The following is a 21,813-nucleotide window of genomic DNA, read 5'->3' as shown; positions in this document are numbered from 1 at the left end:
AGAAAAATGGATTAGTCTTAATCTAGCCCTGGGACAGAGAATTATTTCTGTAAATATTTCAGCAACATCAGTGCACATACAAGAGTTTTGGGAATGTCTTAGTTATTTGGACCAACTCTGAATTATATAGCACTTTTGTAAACTTTATAGTCATATGAATTAATGTTACCAAGGAGAATGACAGCACGCTGGGCCTTCTCAACTATGCATTATTGTTTTAGGAGCAGAATCATATTTTAAAGCTTTTGCCGAAAATTGTAGCAGTTACATTTCTACTTTGTAAAAATACTTCCTCCCCCTTCCAACTCATCCTTCATATGTATGCTCTTGAGATTTTCTTTGGGTTTTATTTACCCTTTTGTATCTGATTTATTTTCTTACAGGAGTTAAGCCCAGAGTCAACACATCCAGATTTCCGAATGTGGCTGACAAGTTACCCATCTCCAAATTTCCCTGTGTCAGTACTGCAGAATGGAGTGAAAATGACCAATGAAGCACCAAAAGGTTTACGGGCTAATATCATTCGATCATACCTCATGGACCCGATCTCTGATCCAGAGTTCTTTGGCAGCTGCAAAAAGCCTGTTAGTAATGGTTAAGTCTTGTTACCTCGGTCCTGTAAAGCAGTTCAAGTGGCCCCTGGTGATCATGGATGTGTGCACTGAGTAAAACTAAAAATTAAATAGGCCTCCCGCACCGCAGTGCAGTAGGTTTTGATAACTGATTATTGACTGTGCTGAAGTCAATTTTATTAATATTTTATTTTAATTTTAGCACCAGCCTCATTCCTGCTCAGCTGAGATCTTATGGGGTGTCATTAATAATGTAGCTTTCTATTTAGAAAGTCAGCTGTAAGACATTCCCAGTACAAATCTGCAAGGTTGGAGAATCTTGTTTCAGGATATTAACTGAGCCTTGTGCTATTTGGAGCCATGTCTCTAAATTAAAACATGAAAATATTTCCTTCATATAACTATAATGAGAGCCAAAATGATTTTACTCCTTGATTGATGGGACTCATAAGGGTCTTTTTTAGCGTCACCAGGCAAGCAGGGAAACCACCCACTGCTTTCATGATTAGAATTGTGTATGTGAATGTCTGTGACCTAAAATTGTTTCACAGCGTTTTGCCATAATTAAAAATGGAAGAGTTTCTTTTTAAGAGGGGTTATGAACCTTCATAAGTTTTTGCTATTAAAAAGCTCACACGCTTGATGTCTGAATTTGTTTTAAATGCACATCAAAAGAAAACATTAAAAATAAAGAAGTACTTTCATTAAACAAAAGTCTTGGGTACTGAAAAAAAGGGGGGGGGCCTATATTTAAAAGTAAGTCAAACCACCTCTTAAGCTTCTAAGACCTGCCATAGGACTAGCTTTTGCATTGATTAGGCCCAGAGAGAGCAGGTTACTCCCAGATAGGTGGTGAGGGCATTTCTGCATGTGATGGACTAGACAGAGCCTCTTTGCAAAATTTCACTCAAACCCTCCCTTTCTTCTAGATCAAAAGGTCTCTCCAGCAGTAGTTGCATATAGTGGAGGTCCAGGAATTTATGAAACACAGCCCAAACCAAAACCAAAGTCTCATTAAATGCCAAAGCAGCACATCATAATTTTTGTTTTAACTTTTTATTTGAAAATAATTTTAATCTTACAGAAAAATTACAAGCAAAAAAATAGTACAAGGGCCAGGCATGATGGCTCACACCTGTAATCCCAGTGCCTTGGGAGGCTGAGGCAAGAGGATGGTTTGAGGCCAGGAGTTTGTGGTCAGCGTGGACAATATAGTGAGACCCATAGCTCTATAAAAAATAGAAATAAAAAATTAACCAGGCCTGGTGGCACACACCTATAGTCCAGCTACTCGAGAGGCTGAGGAGGGAGGGAGCCCAGGAGTTTAAGGCTGCAGTGAGCCATGATCACCCCACTGCACTCCAGCCTGGGTGACAGAGCAAGAAGACCCTATTTCTAAATAAACAAATAACAATAGTACAAGGAGCATCCTACACTTTTTACCCATATTCATTTCCTGTTAACATTTTATTCCTTTTGCTTCATCATTTGTGTTTCCTCTCTCTCCCCCTTCCCCTCACCATTTCTCCACCGCCCCCACATCAGGTACATGTAAATTAGATAAGTTAGATATATCATGGCCCTTTATCATTACATTTTTTGGTGTAAATTTTGTAAGAATAGGGATATTATCTTATTCTGGTATAGTTATTACTTTTAGTAAGTTTAAGAAGGATACGCTGTTATTTAATCTATCATTTGTGTTTCAGTTTTGTCAGTTGATGCAGTAATGTCCATTAGAGCATTTTCCTGTCCATGACAGCATTGGTTTAGTATTAATTGCCTCATCTTTTTTAATCTGGCACATTTCTCCAGCCTTTCTTTGTCTTTTATGACATTGATATCTCTGAAGAAGTCATCTCCTCCTTTTTTTTTTTAATGTATGTGTGTGTGTATTTTTTTTTTTTTTTTGTACTTTCAACTTTTATTTTAGATTCAGGGGAAACATTTACAGGTTTGTTACATGGGTATATTGAGTGATGCTGAGGTTTGGGATATGAATGATCCTGTCACCCAGGTAGTGAGCATAGTACCCAACCATTTTTCAGCCCTTGCCCCCTCACTCCCTTTCCCCTTAGTAGTCTCCAGTATTTCTTTCTTTCTTTCTTTCTCTCTGTCTCTTTCTTTCTTTCTTTCTTTCTTTCTTTCTTTCTTTCTTTCTTTCTTTCTTTCTCTTTCTTTCTTTCTTTCTCTTTTTCTTTCTTTCTTTCTTTCTCTTTCTTTCTTTCTTTCTTTCCCTCCCTTCCTTCCTTCCTTCCTTCCTTCCTTCCTTCCTTCCTTCCTTCCTTTCTTCCTTTTCTTCCTTTTCTTTCTTTTCTTTCTTTTCTTTCTTTTGAGACAGGGTCTGACTCTATTGCCCAGATTGGAGTGCAGTGGCTCAATCACAGCTCACTGCAACCTCCACCTCTCAGGCTCAAATGATTATCCCACCTCAGCCTCATGAGTAGATGGGACTACACGCACACACCACCACACCTGGCTAATTTTTGTATTTTTTGGCAGAGACGGGGTTTCACCATGTTGGCCGGGCTGGTCTCAAGCACCTGACCTAAGTGGTCTGCCCTCCTTGGCCTCCCAAAGTTCTGGGATTACAGGAATGAGCCACTGCACCTGGCCTATTGTTTCCTTCTTTGTGTCTGTCTTCCCCGATGTTTAGCTCCTACTTATAAGTGAGAAGATGCAGTATTTGGTTTTCTGCTCCTGCATTAACTAGCTTAGGATAATGGCCTCCAGCTGCATCCATGTTGCTGCAAGGAGCATGACTTCATTCTTTTTTATGCCTGCATAGTATGCCACAGTGTATAAGTACTACATTTTCTTAATCCAGTCCACCACTGATATACTCTAAGGTTGATTCCATGTCTTTGCTATTGCAATTAGTGCTGAGAACATATGAGTTCATGTGTCTTTTGAGCAGAATGATTTATCTTCTCTGGATATACACGCAGTAATGGGATTGTTTGGTGGAGTGGTAGTTCTGTTTTAAGTTATTTAAGAAATCTCCAAACTGCTTTCCACAGTGGCTAAATTAATTTACATTCCTACCAACAGTGTATAAGCATTCCCTTTTCTCTGCAGCCTCACCAGCATCCATTGTGTTTTGACTTTTTAGTAACAGCCATTCTGACTGGTATAAGATGGTATCTCATGGTGGTTTTGATTTACATTTCTCTGATGATTAGTGATGTGGAGCACTTTTTTATATGTTTCTTGGCCACTTGTATGTCTTCTTTCAAGAAGTGTCTGTTCATGTCTTCTGCCCATTTTAATGGGGTTATTTGTTTATTGCTTGCTAAATTGTTTAAGTTCCTTATAGATTCTGGACATTTTAGACCTTTGTCAGATGCATAGTTTGCAAAATATTTTCTCCCATTCTGAAGGTTATCTTTTTACTCTGTTGATAGTTTCTTTTACTGTGCAGAAGCTCTTTAGTTTAATTAGGTCCCACGTGTCAATTTTTGTTTTTGTTGCAATTGCTTTTGAGGACTTAGCCAAAAATTATTTTCTAAGGCCAGTTTTGAGAAGGATATTTCCTCCGTTTTCTTCTAGGATTTTTATAGTTTGAATTTTTACATTTAAGTCTTTAATTCATTTTGAGTTAATTTTTGAATATGGTGAAATGTAGGGATCCAGTTTCATTCTTCTGCATATGGCTAGCCAGCTATCCTAGTACCATTTATTGAATAGGGAGTCTTTTCTCCATTGCTTATTTTTGTCAACTTATTTTGTCAAAGAGTAGATGGCTGTAGGTGTGCAGCTTTATTTCTGGGTTTGCTATTCTTTTCCACTGGTCTATGTGTCTGTTTTTCTTTTTCTTTTCTTTTTTTTTTTTAACCAGTACCATGCTGTTTTGGTTACTGTAACCTTGTAGTATAATTTAAAGTTGGGTAATATGATGACTCTGGTATTGTTCTTTTTGCTTAGGATTGCTTTGGCTATTCAAGCTGTTTTTGGTTCTTTATGAGTTGTAGAATTAGTTTTTTCTAATTCTGTGAAAAATGACTTTGATAGTTTGATAAGAATGGTGTTGAGTGTATATATTGCTTTGGGGTGTATGGCCATTTAAGAGTATTGATTCTTCCAGTCCATGAGCATGGAGTTTTTCCATTTGTTTGAGTCACCTGTGATTTCTTTCAGCAGTGTTTTGTGGTTCTCCTTGTAGAGATTTTTCACCTCCTTAGTTAAATGTATTCCTAGGTATTGTGTGGGATGGAAGGCAGCTATTATAAATGGGATTGTGTCCTTGATTTGGTTTTCAGCTTGAACATTATTGGTGTATGGAAATTCTGCTCATTTTTGTACATTGATTTCGTATTCTGAAACTTTACTGAAGTCATTTATCAGTTCTAAGAGTCTTTTGACAGAGTCTTTGGTGTTTTCTAGGTATAGAATCATACTGTCAGCAAAGAGAGAGAAGAGTTTGTCTTCTTCTTTTTCTATTTGGATGTCTTATTTTTTTCTCTTGCCTGTTTACTATGGCTAGGACTTCCTCTCTGGTTTTTAATAAATTTCTCATTTTGGTTTTTTTTAATGTTTTCTCATAATTAGATTCAGGTGATTCATTTTTAGCCAAGATATTCCATAGGTGATGCTGTATGCTCAGAGATCACATCTGGAGGCACATGATGCCATTTGTCCTTCATTGATGATACTAATTCTGATCACCAAGACAAAGTATTGCCTTATTTCCTCACTGTATAATAACTGCTTTCCCCTTTGCCACGAATAATCAGTCTGTGGGGGAGATACTTTAGCACCATTAAAATATCCCATTCCTCCTCAAAATCCAGTCCTAACCCAGACTTAGTAATCATTAATGATTCTTACCCAATCCAGTTATTCCTGTGACGATTGTAAAAATATTATTTCCCACCCGTGTGCTCCCTTCCACATTCAAGACTTGGCACTCTACTATAAGCGACAGTTCTCCCTTCTCCGCCATTTGTGTATCCATTAATTGGCATGGACTATGAATTCCTAGGCTTTTTTTTTTCCCCTCAATGGTACATTAAGTATTTTCATTGCTATACTTGAGTCTTTTGGTGCTCAGATTGTTCCAGAGTTGGTCAATTAGGGCTCGTTCAAACTGCTTCCTCTGTACTTGGTATAGGTTCCATATTTTTTAAAAAAATTTTCTATTATCTGATGATTAGTAGCAGTAGTACCTCTTACTTGCTGACATAAGATGTTCCAGGCTCATGGTATACCTATCTTTCCCCAGCTCTGGAATCAGCCAGTTTTCTGAAGAATCCCGTTTCCTTTTAATGGATAATGGCATTAGAGAGCATGGTTTGGGTGTTAGAGGAGCTTATTGCTACTGCATTGTCTGTATTTTCTTGACGCTTTCAGTGGAGAGAACTTAGAAGTATACACATGTACACACGTACACAAATGTACAAATATACATGCACACCTACATGCAAATATACAAATATACATACACATGCATGTAGACAAGTTCATGTGCACATAAATACTACATACATATTTTATAAGTGATGAATTCATACTAATGCCTCCAATTTCAGTCACTCTTCTCAGATATCTTTTTTGCTTTTTCTCATTCCATATTTGTATGTCCTTTCTTCTACAATGAGAAGCCTGGCTTTCAACATATCAGCACGTTTACTGATTTGCTCAATTCTCTAATATATTGAAAATAGTCCAGAATTAGCCCAGCATGTTTAACCTCTGTGGTTAAATTTATGCTACTTTTTCTTTTGTCTCCCACTCTCCCTTTCAATTTTATTCTATGAGGGAAACCCTTCCCCTGCTCTTGTATAAGAGGTCGTTTCTGTGACTTTTCTGATTACTGTTAGGTAGTAAAGTGTTCTATAGTCATTTTAAATTGCAAAGCCAGCCTTGATTCAAAAACCAAGAAGTATGATGTAATATATTGATCATTAATTCAACTTTTATTCAAAATCTAGGTTTCCACTTCTCAGTGTCTCACCTTGGGCCTGTAGTTGGTGGGCTTCTTGCCCTTGGGGGAAGATGGAGTTGGCATCTTTCTTTGTGTGACTCCTCCTGCACTTGATAGCTGCTGATGCAGACTGCTCAGCAGCAAGTGTGTGTGAGGGTAAGGCTGGGAGAGGCAGAAATTCCTGATGGGGGCTGCTATTGCCTACAGCTCTCTGGACTTGACAAATCATTTAAAGCTGACTCTTGAGCTCTTTGTGAAATCTCTTGTGAGTGTTTTCATGGGTTCTCCTTCGGCTCCCCTGCTGGACTCCTGTGACTGTGACTCTGTCACCTTTGGCAGTGCCTCTACTCGAGATGGCTGCTCCAAATTCTCCTCAGCTTCTGGTTCTCCAGCACTCCCTTCATACAGGCTCTTACCCTTGGGGTGTTCTCATCCTGTGGCAGAAGTGTTCTTGACCAGGGAACCTTTAAAATGACCCCCAGCTCCCATTCTCAGCCCACACTCCCTGTCTACTCCTTGAGATTCCCACTGGATGGGCCCACTGTAGGAGGAGTGTGGCGACTTCACTTTTACCATCCTCTCCCTGCTTTCCACCCTGCCCCAACTGCAGGGGACATGTGTCAGCTCTCCATGTGGCCCCATCAATTCCTTCTCACTAACTTGAACTTAGAGGGTAGACCCCACACAACCCTCCCCACTGGGGGTTAGGGGAAGGGGACTCCCAGCATGACAGCTGTTCCCTCCCAGGAAATCTCTTCACAAATCCTCTTTCTAGTTCTGTCTTCCCTGTTTCCTATTCTCCTTGTGGGTTTTAGAGATGTCTAATCAGTTCGAATTACATCCTTTGACATTTCTCCATGGCGATCTGGGAGCACACATTGGAATTGTTAAGTGTTGCCTTATGATGCTTTAGTAAAGACCTCCAAAATCTGTAACACAGAATTAAGTTAGATGAGCCTCCCATGCTTCCTAAAAACCTGAGGTGCATAGCTATGTGTGTGTAGCTATGTGACCATGTACACAGATAGATATGCTTTGCATGAAGAGCTGTAGAAACATACTTAATTCTGTTATAATTTGGGATGAATATATCCCTATGCTATTTACGAGTGAAAAGAATTTGCTTTCATTTTAAAATATGGTAAATATAATGCAATATATGGAGAAAATAATGATGTGGCATCATTTCTTCTCATTACAGGAGGAATTCAAGAAATTGCTTTATGGCCTGTGTTTCTTTCATGCTTTGGTACAAGAAAGACGGAAATTTGGACCCCTAGGTTGGAATATTCCTTATGAGTTCAATGAGACTGATCTGAGAATCAGTGTACAGCAACTCCACATGTTCCTGAACCAGTATGAGGTATCATAAAAATCACAGCAAGGACATTACCTATGTTGTTCTTTATCATGCTATAAGTGTGCTACAGTAAGTGGGCACTTCTGATTAATTTCTATTCTTACAAAATGAATAGGAGAGTAGTTCCCAACAGCTTATTAAGTAGTACTTTATTATCCTAGGATATTATAACTGCTATACTAGGTAGTTAGGACATCAGTTTGTCTATTAGAAACCCGTGTTATATCATTTATTTTGATTACATAAACACTTTGGGAGATCCAAAAATGATGATGATATACTTATTTTGAAAAGGACTTGAGAAGACTATTAGTCAACCGGGTTCCAAAATGTAAAAAACAAACAGACCAGTTTTCTTCTTTTGTGGAGTATGACTTTATTTTTAGGAAAATGTCATTATACTGTTATTCCAAAGTTTGGACCATTTGTCAGGAAAAAAAAATCTATTTAAGCCATTGGTGTTAACCTGGAGTATAGATTCTGGAAAGAAGCCAAAGAGCCTAATCTTGTCACATCAACCATATTTCAGCCTCTCCAATTCTGATGTACTCATACGCACGCAGCATGGCAGTACCCTTTCTCTCTTTGCTACTTATTAATGGGATTTTCGACATGCCTGTACCTTTTAAGAAGCACTTGATAAACCTTAATGTCCTATAAAAATATGAAGCCTTTTTCTGAAAGCTAATCCTCTAAATTTTGGTAATTTTTTTCAAATTTAGTTTGAAATCTATAACTAAATCATTTCATCAATTGAGTATTAAAAAGTTTTAGTTTTTGAAACGTTTAGTAAATTATGACTTTTTAAAAAGGCTTACAAACAGAAAGCCATTGGATTCTATCTCTACAAAAGTAAAGAAGAAACTGAACAAAATAAATACTGAGAGTTCAGATACTGTATCTAACCTTATGTGAAGAATCTTTTATTTGAGCTTCTGTGTTTCATCGGACAAATTCCTGTTCTATAGAATGAATTCAGAAAGCCTTCAATTTTGCAGAATCTAAATTTGACAAAACATTCAAAAGAATCATAAATTTAATGAGCTATTTTCTTGTAGTAACATTTGTGCAAAAAATACACTAATAAGGCAGCAAAAATGCAGTGATACAGAGCCTGAGGAAGTATTCAAGCTATAATTACACTTTTCAATACAAAAAAAAAAAAAAAAGGATGAGAAGCTCTTCCATTTAACAGTTTGTTCTGAACACTTGTAGGGTATGTTCTAGTTTAAAATATTATATTCTATAGTGAAGAGTCAGTTAAAAGTATGCAGGTATGCAAGGCTGGTTTATATTACAAATTAAGTTAATGAATTCAAAGGCTGACGAAGAAAAATCACATGATCATATCAATAGATGCAGAAAAAACATCTGAAAAAATCCAACTCATTCATGATTTAAAACAAAACAGAGCAAAACAACAACAACAAGAACAACAACAACAGAAAACCTCTCAGTAAACTAGGAATGGAGGGGAGCATCCTCAACTTGATTAAACAAATATACAAAAAACCTACAGCTAATTGTACTTAAATGGTGAAAAACTAGAAGCTTTCCCACCAAGATCAGGAACAAGGCAATGATATTCTTTCTCACTGTTGCTTTTCGACATTGTTCTAGAAGTCCTAGTTAATACAAGTCCTAGCTAAACAAGACCCCGTCTTAAAAAAAAAACAAAAGAAACAAATGAACAAAAAACAAAAACAAAAACAAAAATGAAAAAACACAGACTGAGAGAAAATGTTTGCAAAAGACATATCCGATAAAGGACTATTATCCAAAATATCCAACAAACTCTTAAAAGTCAACAATAAGGAAACAAAATACCAGATTTAAAAAGGGGTCAAAGATCTTAACAGACATCTCACTAATACATATATACAATATGACAAATAAGCATATGAAAGATGCTCCCCACATTATATGTCATCAGAGAAATACAAACTAAAACAATGAGAGACCATTACACATCTATTGGAATGACCAAAATCTGGAACATTGACACCACCAAATGCTAACAAGGGTGTGGAGCAGCAGGAACTCTCATTAACTGCTGGTGTGGGTACAGCCACTATGGAAGATACTTTAGCAGTTTCTTGTAAAACTAAACATCCTTTTACCATATGATCCAGCAATCATGCTCCTTTCTATTTTCCCAGTGCAGTTGAAAACTTAGGTCCACACAAAAACCTGCATATAGGCATGTGTAGAAGCTTTATTCATAATTGGCAAAACTTGGAAGCAACCAGATTGTCCTTTAGTAGGTGAATGGATAAACTGTGATACATTCAGACAATGGGATATTATTCCGTGCTAAAAAGAAATGAGCTATTAAGCCATAAAATGGCATGGAAGAAACTTAAATGCATACTGCTAAGTGGGAGAATACAGTCTGAAAAGGCTATGTAGTCTGTGATTTCAGCTATATGACATTCTGGAAAAGGCAAAATTGTGGAGACAGTAAAATGATTATTGGTTCCCAAGGCTTAGGTAGGAAAGAAAGATGAATAGGTAGAACACAGATAATTTTTATTTAGGGCAGCACAAATATCTATATGATACTATAATGATATATACACAACATTATGAAACTGTCCAAATCCAGAATGTACAACACCAGGAGTGAACCCTAATGTCAGCTGTGGACTTTGAGTCCTAATGAATGATGTGACAGTGTAGGCTTATCATTTGTAACACATGTGCCACTCTGGTCGTGAATGTTGATACTGGAGGAGGCTATGCATGTATGGGGACAAGGGAATATGTAGGAAATCCCTATACCTTTTGCTCCATTTTTGCTTTGAGCCTAAAACTATTCTTTAAAAATAGTCTTTAAAAAAAGTACAAATCAGTGAAAAACTTTGGTTACCTATGAGTGCTTTGGAACATTATGCCATGCAAACTAGTTTGGTGGTTATTCTGTTGTTACTGGTGTGCTTTTTGGAGACTATTTTTGCCTTTTAGAAATATCACTCTTGCAACAGAATGGAGAGTGGATTAGAGAGACTTAGCTGGCAGACTGGTTTTAGGAGATGCTAGGAGTTGAACTGTGTCCCTGTAAAAGACATGTTGAAGTCTTAATCCATGGTAATTCAGAATGTGACATTATTTTGAGATGGGGTCATTGAGGGTATAATTAGTTAAGTTATAATGTGGTCATATGGGAGTAGGGTGGGCTGTTAAGCTAATATGACTAGTGTCATTATAAAAAGAGAGAAATCTGAACACACACAGAGAGGAAGACAGCCATGTGAAGACAGAGGCAGAGATTGGAGTTGTGCTGCCACAAGCCAAGGAACATCTGGAGCTACAGCTAGAGGAGGCTGGGAAAGATCCTTATAGAGGCTTGAGAGAGAGTGTGGCCCTGCCAGTCCCTTGATTTCAGAGTTGTAGACTCCAGCACTGTTAGAAAATAAATTTCTATTATTTTAAGCCACCTATTGGTGTCATAGGAAAGTAATACAGGAGACTATCATGATAACCCAGGTGGGTAACGATAAGAGCCTAAACGAAATCATTTGAGCAAGATTAGGGAACATGGTAGAGATACAATGGATATGTAGGGGAAATGATTGAAATGACTTAGATATTCAATGGTAAAGGGAGAGGGAGAAGCCTTGGTTGATGTGAGTTTTCTGGTGTGGATTGGTGTTGTTTTCATTCATTAATCCAGACAGGGAATAGAACCAGGCATTAATAGGTATAGAGCAGATGGGTGAGGGGATATCCAGGTAAAAATGTCTTTTAGGCTCTTGGCATATAGATATAAAACTCAAGGGAAGAGAGAGCACAAAATAGAGATTTATAGATTATTCAAGTGTTAGGAGAAGCCTGAAAATAGATTTAAAGGGGAGGCCTTGTGCTGTAGAAAAAGAAGAGAACACAGATTATATGTTGGTGAGCACCAAAAAACATTGGTAGGAGAGAGAACAGAAGACGTGGAGGGCAGACGGTGCAGCCAGGATAAAAACGGGAGTGAGCAATCTGAGTAAATAAAGAGTTTCAAGAATAGTTCATCCTGTTAAATGCTGGAGAGAGTAAATTAAGTGCCTGTTGGATTTGTAGCAGTAATTTCAAAAGTGTTATATCTCTTTAAATGCTGAACTCCATCTAACTTTCAGGACTTTGCAGAAACAATATAATTTTTTTTTTTAAAAAAATGGCTAATTTGCACACGTTTTTCTGTGTTTCTTTAATTCATTTATAGTGAAAGAATATATTTAAATGTATTAAATAAAAAATGATAAATAATTATGTGGTACAAGTATGAGCTATTTCACTTTCTTCGGGAATCTTTAAATGACATGTTTCACTGACCAAAGTGGTTCCTTCTATTAAATGACAAGTCAGCAAGTGCTTGACATTCCTCCAGCATAGTAATTATATGGCCAACTTGACAAAACTGCTATTCTTGAGTCACATATAATCATCAAGAGTTAAAGAGGGATTCTTTGCGGAATGTGGATTCATAGCTCACTTTGATATTATTAAGTCTAATACACTCCTTCTTGAACAATCGACATTAGAAAACGGAAGAGGTATTTGACAAGTGAAGTTAGAATAATTGGTTATTTGCTAAAGTAGATTCTTCATATATAATTTCTGTTGGATCAAAAAAGACTAAATAGAAAAAATTAAAAGTGTAAATGAAGAAAATTTAGGTGGATATATATTATCTACTTGGCAGATGGGCAGTTGCTTTGTCATTCTTGTTTTGGTAGGGGTGTGTGTGTGTGTGTGTGTGTGTGTGTGTGTGTGTAAGACCCACCTCTCACCCCTCATTGTGACCCTAACAGATCCCTGAGGCAACCATTTTCACATCCTGGGGCATATGTGCCTGGATATTTTCCTGTTCATATATAGATACACATATATAAACACAATACACACATAATTTTTTCTCAAAAACATTATTATAGTGTACATATTTATCTTCAGCTTACTTTTTTTTTTTTTACCTACATATGTTGTGGATAACTTTCAAAGTAGATAGAGATCTTCATTTTAATGACCGCTTACACAGCATTTCCCCTTTTTTGATAATTAAGATTTTATTTTCTTTTTGTTTTTTGCTAATTAAGGTTAAAATGAACTTCTTATATAACCATGAACACTAGTTGTTGACTTCAAGCCCTGTTTTCACCTACTCTCTCCCGCTGCTCATTGTCTCAACCCTCTTGTAACAAGGAACAGGGAAGCAATCCAAGCAGCAAACTGCCACTATTTCTAGAAACTTTAGTAATCTACATGCCCACCAACCACCCACCCCTGCGAAAAACACTCCTCAATTTAATTGGCCCTGGATTTGACCGAACTTCTGAGAGAAACAACAGATAGCATTTACCTTATGGACTCTCAGGGGCATGTTGGCCAAGATTAACCCTTATGAAATTCTCCTCCTCCACATCTCATCTGTCTACATCACAAAGCCTTCTCAGGGGCTAGCTAATCCACCTCTACCGCATTTACTACTTATTTGATTTGCATATGAGTTTTCTTACTAAATTTCATTTTCTTATTATATTTCATTTTTATGGGGTGAGGGTCTGTCAACAGCGCAAGCCCAAGCAGTGTGTGTATCTCATCAAACTCCGCTCACATTTGCAGTTGGAAGCACGTAAATGCTCTGCAATGCTTCCTGATTCGATTTGGTTTTTTCACAAGGGCTTTGTCACTGACACGTGTTCTCCTAAATTCACTGCCTTAAGTTCCAGTTCTACCAAATAACAAGCCTTATAATTTCCAGCATCTAATTCAATAAATTTCCCCTCTCTAATCACTACTACTTACCCTAGTGCTACTGTTTCTACTTGAAAGGATTGCTCAAAGTGGAATCACTAGAATGTTGGATCTATGCACTTTAGATTTTAGTAGGTAACTGTAAAGAGGACATAGAAAGCACAAAAATGATGAAAACATTCTCAAGAGATTACTATATTTTAGTATAAAAAATATATTTTTTGAAATATATATATATTTTGAGACAGAGTCTTGCCCTATTGCCCAGGCTGGAGTGCAATGGCATGATCTCGGCTCACTGCAACCTCCGCCTCCAAGGTTCAAGCGATTCTTATTTCTCAGCCTCCTGAGTAGCTGGGGTTACAGGTGCGTGCCACCACATCCAGCTAATTTTTGTATTTTTAGTAGAGATGGGGTTTCACCATGTTGGCCAGGCTGGTATCAAACTCCTGACCTCAAGTGATCCACCTGCCTCGGCCTCCCAAAGTGCTGGGATTACAAGTATGAGCCACCGCGCCTGGCCTAGCATAAAATATTTTAAAATATTGCTATATTAAAATATTATAAACTTTGTAGAAGTAAAAGATAAATAAAAATGGATAAAGTATTTAAAATTTTGTCTGAAAGACTGATTCAATCTTTACAAAGAGCTTTTGAATAAGAAAAAGAAGATAATCATTCAAATTAGAAAAACATAAAAGATCAGAGTGAATAATTTATAAAATAAAGAATACAAATGGTGAATAAGAATTTTGAAAGTGCCAATGTCAAAATCAGAATTAAAAATAATTATATTGTTTTATTGTCAGTTTTTTTCCTAAATGATAATACTCTGTTTTCTTGAGAGTAGTGAAAAATAGAATTTTCTCTACTGCTGGTGGGTGTGTAAATATTTATGCTCAGGATAAAATAAATTGCAATGTGAAAAATCAACACCATTACATTAATGTTAAAAATTCTATATACCAAAGAACATAAAATACTTTTTAAAACTAAGTAGAAAAATTATTTCCACAAATTTGAAAAGTAAGTCAGTTTATAAAAGAGTATATACAAAGAAGTACTATTAAAACTTTAATAGGGCAGGATGCAGTGGTTCATGCCTGTAATCCCAGCACTTTGGGAGGCTGAGACAGTGGATTGCCTGAGCCCAGGAGTTCGAGGCCAGCCTGGGCAACATGGTGAAACCCCACCATTACATAAAGTACAAAAATTAGCCGGGCATGGTGGCATATGCCTGAAGTCTCAGCTATTTGAGAGGCTGAGGTAGGAGGATCTCTTTAACCCTGGAAGTGGAGACAGTGAGCCCTGATCATACCGCTGCACTCCAACCTGGGTGATAGAGCAAGACTCTGACTCAAAAAACAAAAAACTAACAACAACAACAAAAACCTACAATACTTTAATAGGAAAAATAGATAGGAGGCTAGTTTAAAAAGAACAACAAATGTATTAAACATATGAAATAATTGTGGACCTCACTGTTACTCTAGAAATGCAAATTAAAATATTATTATTGACCTACCATATTAGCAAAGATTTAAAAACTGGCTGCTACAAATGCTTCAGCTTTTTGGAAAAGCAGACTGGTAACGTTTATAAATTGCTTTTTATAAGCTTCTTTCTTTGGAAAGAAAATAGTAATTTCCTTTTCAGGAATCTAGACTGAAGAATCATTAGAAATTTTAAGAAATGTGTATTTAATGAACAAAATTCAGCACATTAAAAAATTAGAAGCAACAAAAGTGTTTAATATTAGAAAACAGCTATTGAAATAGTATTTTCAAAGAATGTTTTATGAAATTGTAAAAGAAATCATGTAAGAATTTGTGAAAAAAAGTATACAGTTTGGCCAGGCTCTGTGGCTCATGCCTGTGATCTCAGCACTTTAGGAGGCCAAGGTGGGCGGATCAGGAGGTCAGGAAATCGAGACCATCTTGGCTAACACAGTGAAATTCCGTCTCTACTAAAAATGTAAAAAATTAGCCGGACATGGTGGCGGGCTCCTGTAGTCCCAGCTACTCGGGAGGCTGTAGCAGGAGAATCGCTTGAACCCAGGAGGTGGAGGTTGCAGTGAGCCAAGATCGTGCCATTGCACTCCAACCTGGGCAAAAAGAGTGAAACTCCATCTCAAAAAGAAAAAAAGTGTACAATTATATATATATTATATGATTCAAATTGTCAAATATATATGGATATTGAAAGGTGGTGAAGTAACACTGCTGATCTCTGAGTTTTATATATATTATATGTGTGTGTGTATATATATATATATTTTATATATTTGTTTTGTTTTGTTTTGTTTTCAGACAGGGTCTTGCTCTGTCATCCAGGCTGGAGAGTAGTGGCACGATTATCGTTCACTGCAGCTTCGATCCTCCTACCTCAGCCCTATCCCTAGTTGGGATTATAGGCCTGTGCTACCATACCCGGTTAATTTTTTTTTTTTTTTTTTTTTTTGGTAGGGACAGGGTCTCCCCATGTTGCCCAGACTGTTCTCAAACTACTGGGCTCAAGTGAGTCTCCCGCCTTGGCCTCTCGAAGTGCTGGGATTACAAGTGTGAGCCACCATGCCCAGCCCTCTGAATTATACTGTATCTGCTTTGCATGTTACTGAGCTGTACAAAGTTTTCACAGATGACATTATGATCTAATTCATTTGTATCTGGCACACAGTGTTGAAATAATTTTGGTTGAATAGACAATAAATTCACAAGTTAATAGGGGAGTTCCATTGTCAGCATTGACTGGATGGAAATAAAAAGCCAGAAAAGAAGTGAATGGCCCTGGGAAACATGGAAACAATTAGCAGGGAAGCATACGAAGGGAAGTTGTGTTAATGCGAACTTTTTGTAAGATGTTTAATTTAATAATAGGAAAAAACAAGAAACACGATTCTGTATAACATGCTACTGATAACTGGTTGACCAACACACGCTCTCTATTTTAGGAACTGCCCTATGAGGCTCTCCGGTACATGACCGGCGAATGCAATTATGGAGGCAGAGTGACGGATGACTGGGACCGGCGCACGCTGCGCAGCATTCTAAACAAATTCTTTAATACCGAATTAGTTGAAAATTCAGACTATAAATTCGACTCAAGTGGCATCTATTTTGTTCCTCCTTCTGGTGATGTAAGTATGCCCTTCAAAAAAACTAAAAGCAGTAAGACATGAAATTATTTTGGTAGTGATGATATTTTTCAAATGGTGATTTTGCTGCAGGCCTTGTTTTTTTGTTACCCTTGTCTGTGCTTTCTTCAGTCATATGGGATAAAACAAAGCTCATGCTATAGGTGGAGTTAGTACTGTATAGGTACAGTACTAACTGTACCTGTTCACTGTAATGTAAGAAGTATCAGAAATGTGTCTCACGCTTTTTCAGTGACCTGAAGTTCTGTCATCATAAGCAGTTCTTGGGCTAAAAAGACATTGTCCCAAATTAAAATGAAAATACATAAGAGATAGTATTAGCAAAATATTATTAGCAGTAATAGTTAATTTTTATAATTATTTGGAAGTTAGTTGCAAGTAATTATCTCACTAAAGCATCAAATTAACATTGGCATTATTATTTTATCCCTTTTACAAATGAGAAAGCAGGTTCATTACAGTAGAATAATTTGCCCAAGGCCACACAGGTAAGAAGGTGGCAGCGAGTCACAGAACCACCTGCAGCACAAGACCAAGATTCCCTTCTGCTCTTCTCCAGTCCTGTCCACTGCGTTTGATGATCACAGTGGATTTCTAGAGATTGCTAGGACAATCAAGTTGGTTCTCATTTTATTCCCAGAAGTCAAAGGGCATGTATTGAAAGTTAAACACAAGCAACAGAAACATACTGTAACCCCCTAACCGTAACTTCATGTTCCACTAGGATTAATGCTCGCCGAGGGCAGATGTAGTATAAAGGGAAAAATCACTCCCAAAGCCTAGGTCACTGATTGGGTACAGCAAGTCAACATGGGAGCTGGGGTAACAGGATCTCCAATGATGAATTGCCAAGTGGGAAAACAGCAAGATGAAGTAAGGTGTTTGTAAAGTGAAACAAATTGTAAAGCCATCCATGACCAAACCCCCTTTGCCATGTGTGTGTGTGGATGTTTGTATATGATTATATGAGCATCAAGGAAGGTATGAAATTTTAATAGAAGTCCGTTTAAATAAAATATAAAATATGTGTGTATGCATAAAAAGAAGTATAATGTTAATGGTGATTATCTCAGAATAATAGAATTTTAAATAATTTTTACTTTTTTGAATTGAGTGAATTTTTTACAGTAAGAGTAAACAGAATAATCAGAGTAAATCAGAAAGAAATATTTTTATTGTGATAAGTTAAAAATAGTCATCAGCAAAATATGACACAAAGATTTCTCTGTAGGTAATTTCTAAATGAAGTTACCAGGATTCCCCTCCCCCATTAAAAAACCCATTCCAATTGAATGGTACTTTTTCTCTGTAAATATGTTCTTCTTTTTTTTTTTTTCCTTTTTTTTTTTTTTTTTCTTGAGATGGAGTTTCGCTCTTCTTGCCCAGGCTGAAGTGTAATGGCGCAATCTTGGCTCACCACAACCTCTGTCTCCCGGGTTCGAGTGATTCTCCTGTCTCAGCCTCCTGAGTAGTTGGGATCACAGGCGTGTGCCACCATGCCTGGCTAATTTTGTATTTTTAGTAGAGACGGGGTTTCTGCATGTTGGTTAGGCTGGTCTCAAACTCCAGACCTCAGGTAATCCACCCACCTTGGCCTCCCAAAGTGCTGAGGTTATAGGCATGAGCCATCGCACCTGGCTGCTCATATTTTTTTTTTAAACTTTGGCCCAGGCTGAAAGAAAGTAAAAGCACTCAATGTCCAGTGTCACAGGCCTATCCAGTCATTAACTTGAGTATTGAAAACTGCCTCTTTTCTGCGAAAAGTTCTAGAATGTAATTGATTTCTAACCTCCTGACTTCTTGTTATTCATCTCTGCAGCACAAAAGCTACATTGAATACACAAAGACACTGCCACTGACCCCAGCACCAGAAATCTTTGGGATGAATGCCAATGCAGATATCACTAAGGATCAGTCAGAAACTCAACTGCTATTTGATAACATTCTTCTTACACAGGTGTGTGATCTGTATAGGAGCTAGCTTCTGAGGCCTGGGAAGGATGCTTCCCAGGCACATGTGCCAACACTGAACAGGCTTCCTTACACAATTCTGTTCAAGTGGAGAAACATTTAAAGGAAAAGACAAAAATACATAACTTAAATAAGGATTTGAACACTAAGTACATGAAATTATGGGTTGTTTTTTTTTTTTTTTTCATCAATCTTTTTTTGGGAACCAAGACATATTCTTTAAGTATCATTCTGCTTCTAGGAGTTTCATTTTGCCTTTCTTGCCCTACCTAAATACATCATACATTGTGTCCCTTTTAAATGCATTTAAAGAGGAAGAATAATTTCAAAGATACTTGGGAAGCAGTTTGATGAGAGAATTCATCTAAAATTTTACCTATTTTATTTTCCAGTCCCCTAGTATTTCAACAGTTGTTCTAGAACATTTAACCTGATTTACATGGACACAGTTTCATTCACACTAATATTTTATCAGATGTATGTTAGTATAACATTTAAAATATAGTTGCAATAGTAAGTACAAAATGAATTTAACAGGGTAGGAGAAGAATTTGTGGGCGCAGCTCTCCTGGAGAGTGCAAGCGTATTGGGGTGTGGGAAAGCAATCTGCAAAGACACCAAAATTTAGCTGCCATGAACACAGGCCAGTACATTTTAATGAAAAACATTTGCTAATCTTGCTTGTCTATTAAGAGAGAGATTGGGTTTATCACAATTCAGAGGTAGAGATACCAGAACTGCAGAGCTTGGAGAGCGAGTTAATGAGGACAAGACTTTTTGTATTTAACTAATTTATCTTGGAAGAAATAAAAGAGGAAGCTATCTTGTATTGTTATTCCTTTAAAAAATATGCTCCGTTGTTAATTTAATTTGTTTTTGAAAGGAAATTAGTCCAAATGGCAAGAGTTCCCATAATGATTCAATAAAATTTTGATGAATTAAGGAAGAATAATCAGTCATGCAAGTTATCCTATTAACTGAATTGTAACTAATCTTTTTTTATGGCATCTCAGAGTAAAAATGACAACAGTTAATACTTTTGTATAGTGCTTACTCTGTGCTAGTGCTGTTCTAAGTGCTATTATGTATAACAATGCAATGCTAATGACAATCCTATGAAGTAAGGTCTAACTTTGACTATTCCCATTTTACAGTGAGAAAAGTGAGGCACAGAAAGATTAAGTAGTTTGCCCAAAGTCAGCTAGGATGATTTCAAATCAGGACTCAAAACCAAGCAGTCTGGCTCCTACCAGTTTGGCTTCGGAATCTTGTGTTCTAAACCACTATGCCATATTCTCTTTCCAGATTCTGAAAGTGGGATGAGAACTAGAAGGCAGATAGCCAGATATTCTTAAAAAGCTAAAAATTAGAAGGATAATGTGGTGTGCTATTACCAACGGAAGAGTCCATGCAACTCCTATCTCTGGTCTACTCTACTATGACATTTTCTAATAAGGGAAAAGGAACAAAGACTGTTTTTACATCCATTTTAGATATTGATAGCACTAAAATCAGTTATTGCCTGGGCATAAAAGTATATGTGCAAACATGAATGAGTAGCTCTTTAGGAGCATTAGATTGTATGTAATACACAACAGTCTGACAGCAGGACATTTACAGTGTCCTTTGGCTTTACTTAAACTTGATGAGGAGTGCCACATTACAGCATACGTAAAACAGTGGGGTCATTCCAACAGAAAATGACTCCGAACCAAACAAATACGTTTAAATACACAAGGGGTATCTTTTCAGCATGTAATTAAACAATCTCTTTCAATCCTCAAACTCAGGTTGGCAAATACAGTTACAGTAGTGGGTAAGCAGTGGTTCAGTGATTCTAGATTGGGTTTATCACGGTTCAGAGGTAAAGAGACCAGAGCTGCAGAGCCTGGAGAGCAAGTTAATGATGACAAGACTTTTTGTATTTAACTAATTTATCTTGGAAAAAATAAAAGAGGAAGCTATCAGAGCGAAGAAGTTTGCTTGCGCAGAGCTCCTTTGCTTGTGGTTAATGGCCACACACTATTTAGAATAGGAAAATTGTTTCAACTGAGAATATTATAAAACTAGATAATAGTCAAGGATCTCTGAAAAGGTTAAACTTTCTGATGTCTCTGAAAATGAATTCCACTTATCTTTCAGAGGAAAATAACCCTTAGAAGATTCCAGGTGTTATTTGTGATAACTCTAAAGAAAGATGGTAAAGAGGAAAAAGCTAAGATAAATAATTATAAATAAATAAGACCCAATTGCTCTTAATTCTCAGTATCAGTTGGATATTACTTTCAAAAACCTATTACCCAATCATGTGACCTTTCTGTGTGAGAAATAGGGAAAGGGAATGTTTGTGTTACTAAATTATTTTTTTTTACATTTTTTGAAGAACTGTAGACCTGGATTTGGCTTTTTTGCAGAGGCACAGCTCTTGTTAGAATATGGGAATATTTTAATGAGTTTTTACTGCCTTTTATGCACACCAAAATACTACTGGAAATCAGCATATGATTCTTTAAATATAATGAAATTAGATATTTCATTAGTTTTAGCCAAATACTCACTTTTTGTTTTCTATGATTTGTTTTTTATATTTTGTTGTAAACCTGGTACTATGGAATCATAATAAAGGATTATTATATGAGAATCTCTTTTTTTTTAATAGCACATAATTAAAACATACCAACATGTAATTATTTTATTGTGTAACTGTATAGGATATTATGGTGCTGTGTGGTAAGTAGTGTTAAAAGTCACAGTAGAGGCCAGGTGCAGTGGCTCACACCTATAATCCCAGCACTTTGGGAGGTTGAGGCAGGCAGATCACCTGAGGCCAGGAGTTCGAGACCAGCCTGTCCAACATGGTGAAACCCCATCTCTACTAAAAATACAAAAATTAGCCAGGTGTGGTAGCTGGTGCCTATAATCCCAGCTATTTGGGAGACCGAAGCAGGAGAAGTGCTTTAACCCGGGAGGCAGAGGTTGCAGTGAACAGAAATCGTGCCACTGCACTCCAGCCTGGGCAACAGAGTGAGACTCCATCTCAAAAAAAAAAAAAGTCAGAGTAGAAACTTAGGTAAAAATAATTAATATTAAAGAA

At 37.0% G+C, this 21,813-nt stretch overlaps 1 protein-coding gene across 3 annotated transcripts in view; it reads left to right on the top strand.

The window, feature by feature from the left end:
* DNAH7 (dynein axonemal heavy chain 7) overlaps positions 1–21,813 on the top strand; it is a 340,785-nt gene that overhangs the window by 289,890 nt on the left and 29,082 nt on the right. For all 3 annotated transcript variants that reach the window (XR_004176604.1, XM_009182666.4, XM_031651428.1), the window contains exons 57-60: positions 384–584; positions 7,697–7,858; positions 16,545–16,730; positions 18,568–18,705. Coding sequence is in view for 2 of the 3 variants with exons in the window: in XM_009182666.4 (XP_009180930.4) it covers positions 384–584; positions 7,697–7,858; positions 16,545–16,730; positions 18,568–18,705 (687 nt within the window). In the remaining variant the exon portion in view is untranslated. The remainder of the gene's footprint in view (positions 1–383; positions 585–7,696; positions 7,859–16,544; positions 16,731–18,567; positions 18,706–21,813) is intronic.

This window comes from Papio anubis, chromosome 10 (genome assembly GCF_008728515.1).
Source record: "Papio anubis isolate 15944 chromosome 10, Panubis1.0, whole genome shotgun sequence".
NCBI lineage: Eukaryota > Metazoa > Chordata > Mammalia > Primates > Cercopithecidae > Papio > Papio anubis.
Note: the sequence above shows the minus strand (reverse complement) of the source record. Positions and strands in the feature narration are given on the sequence as shown.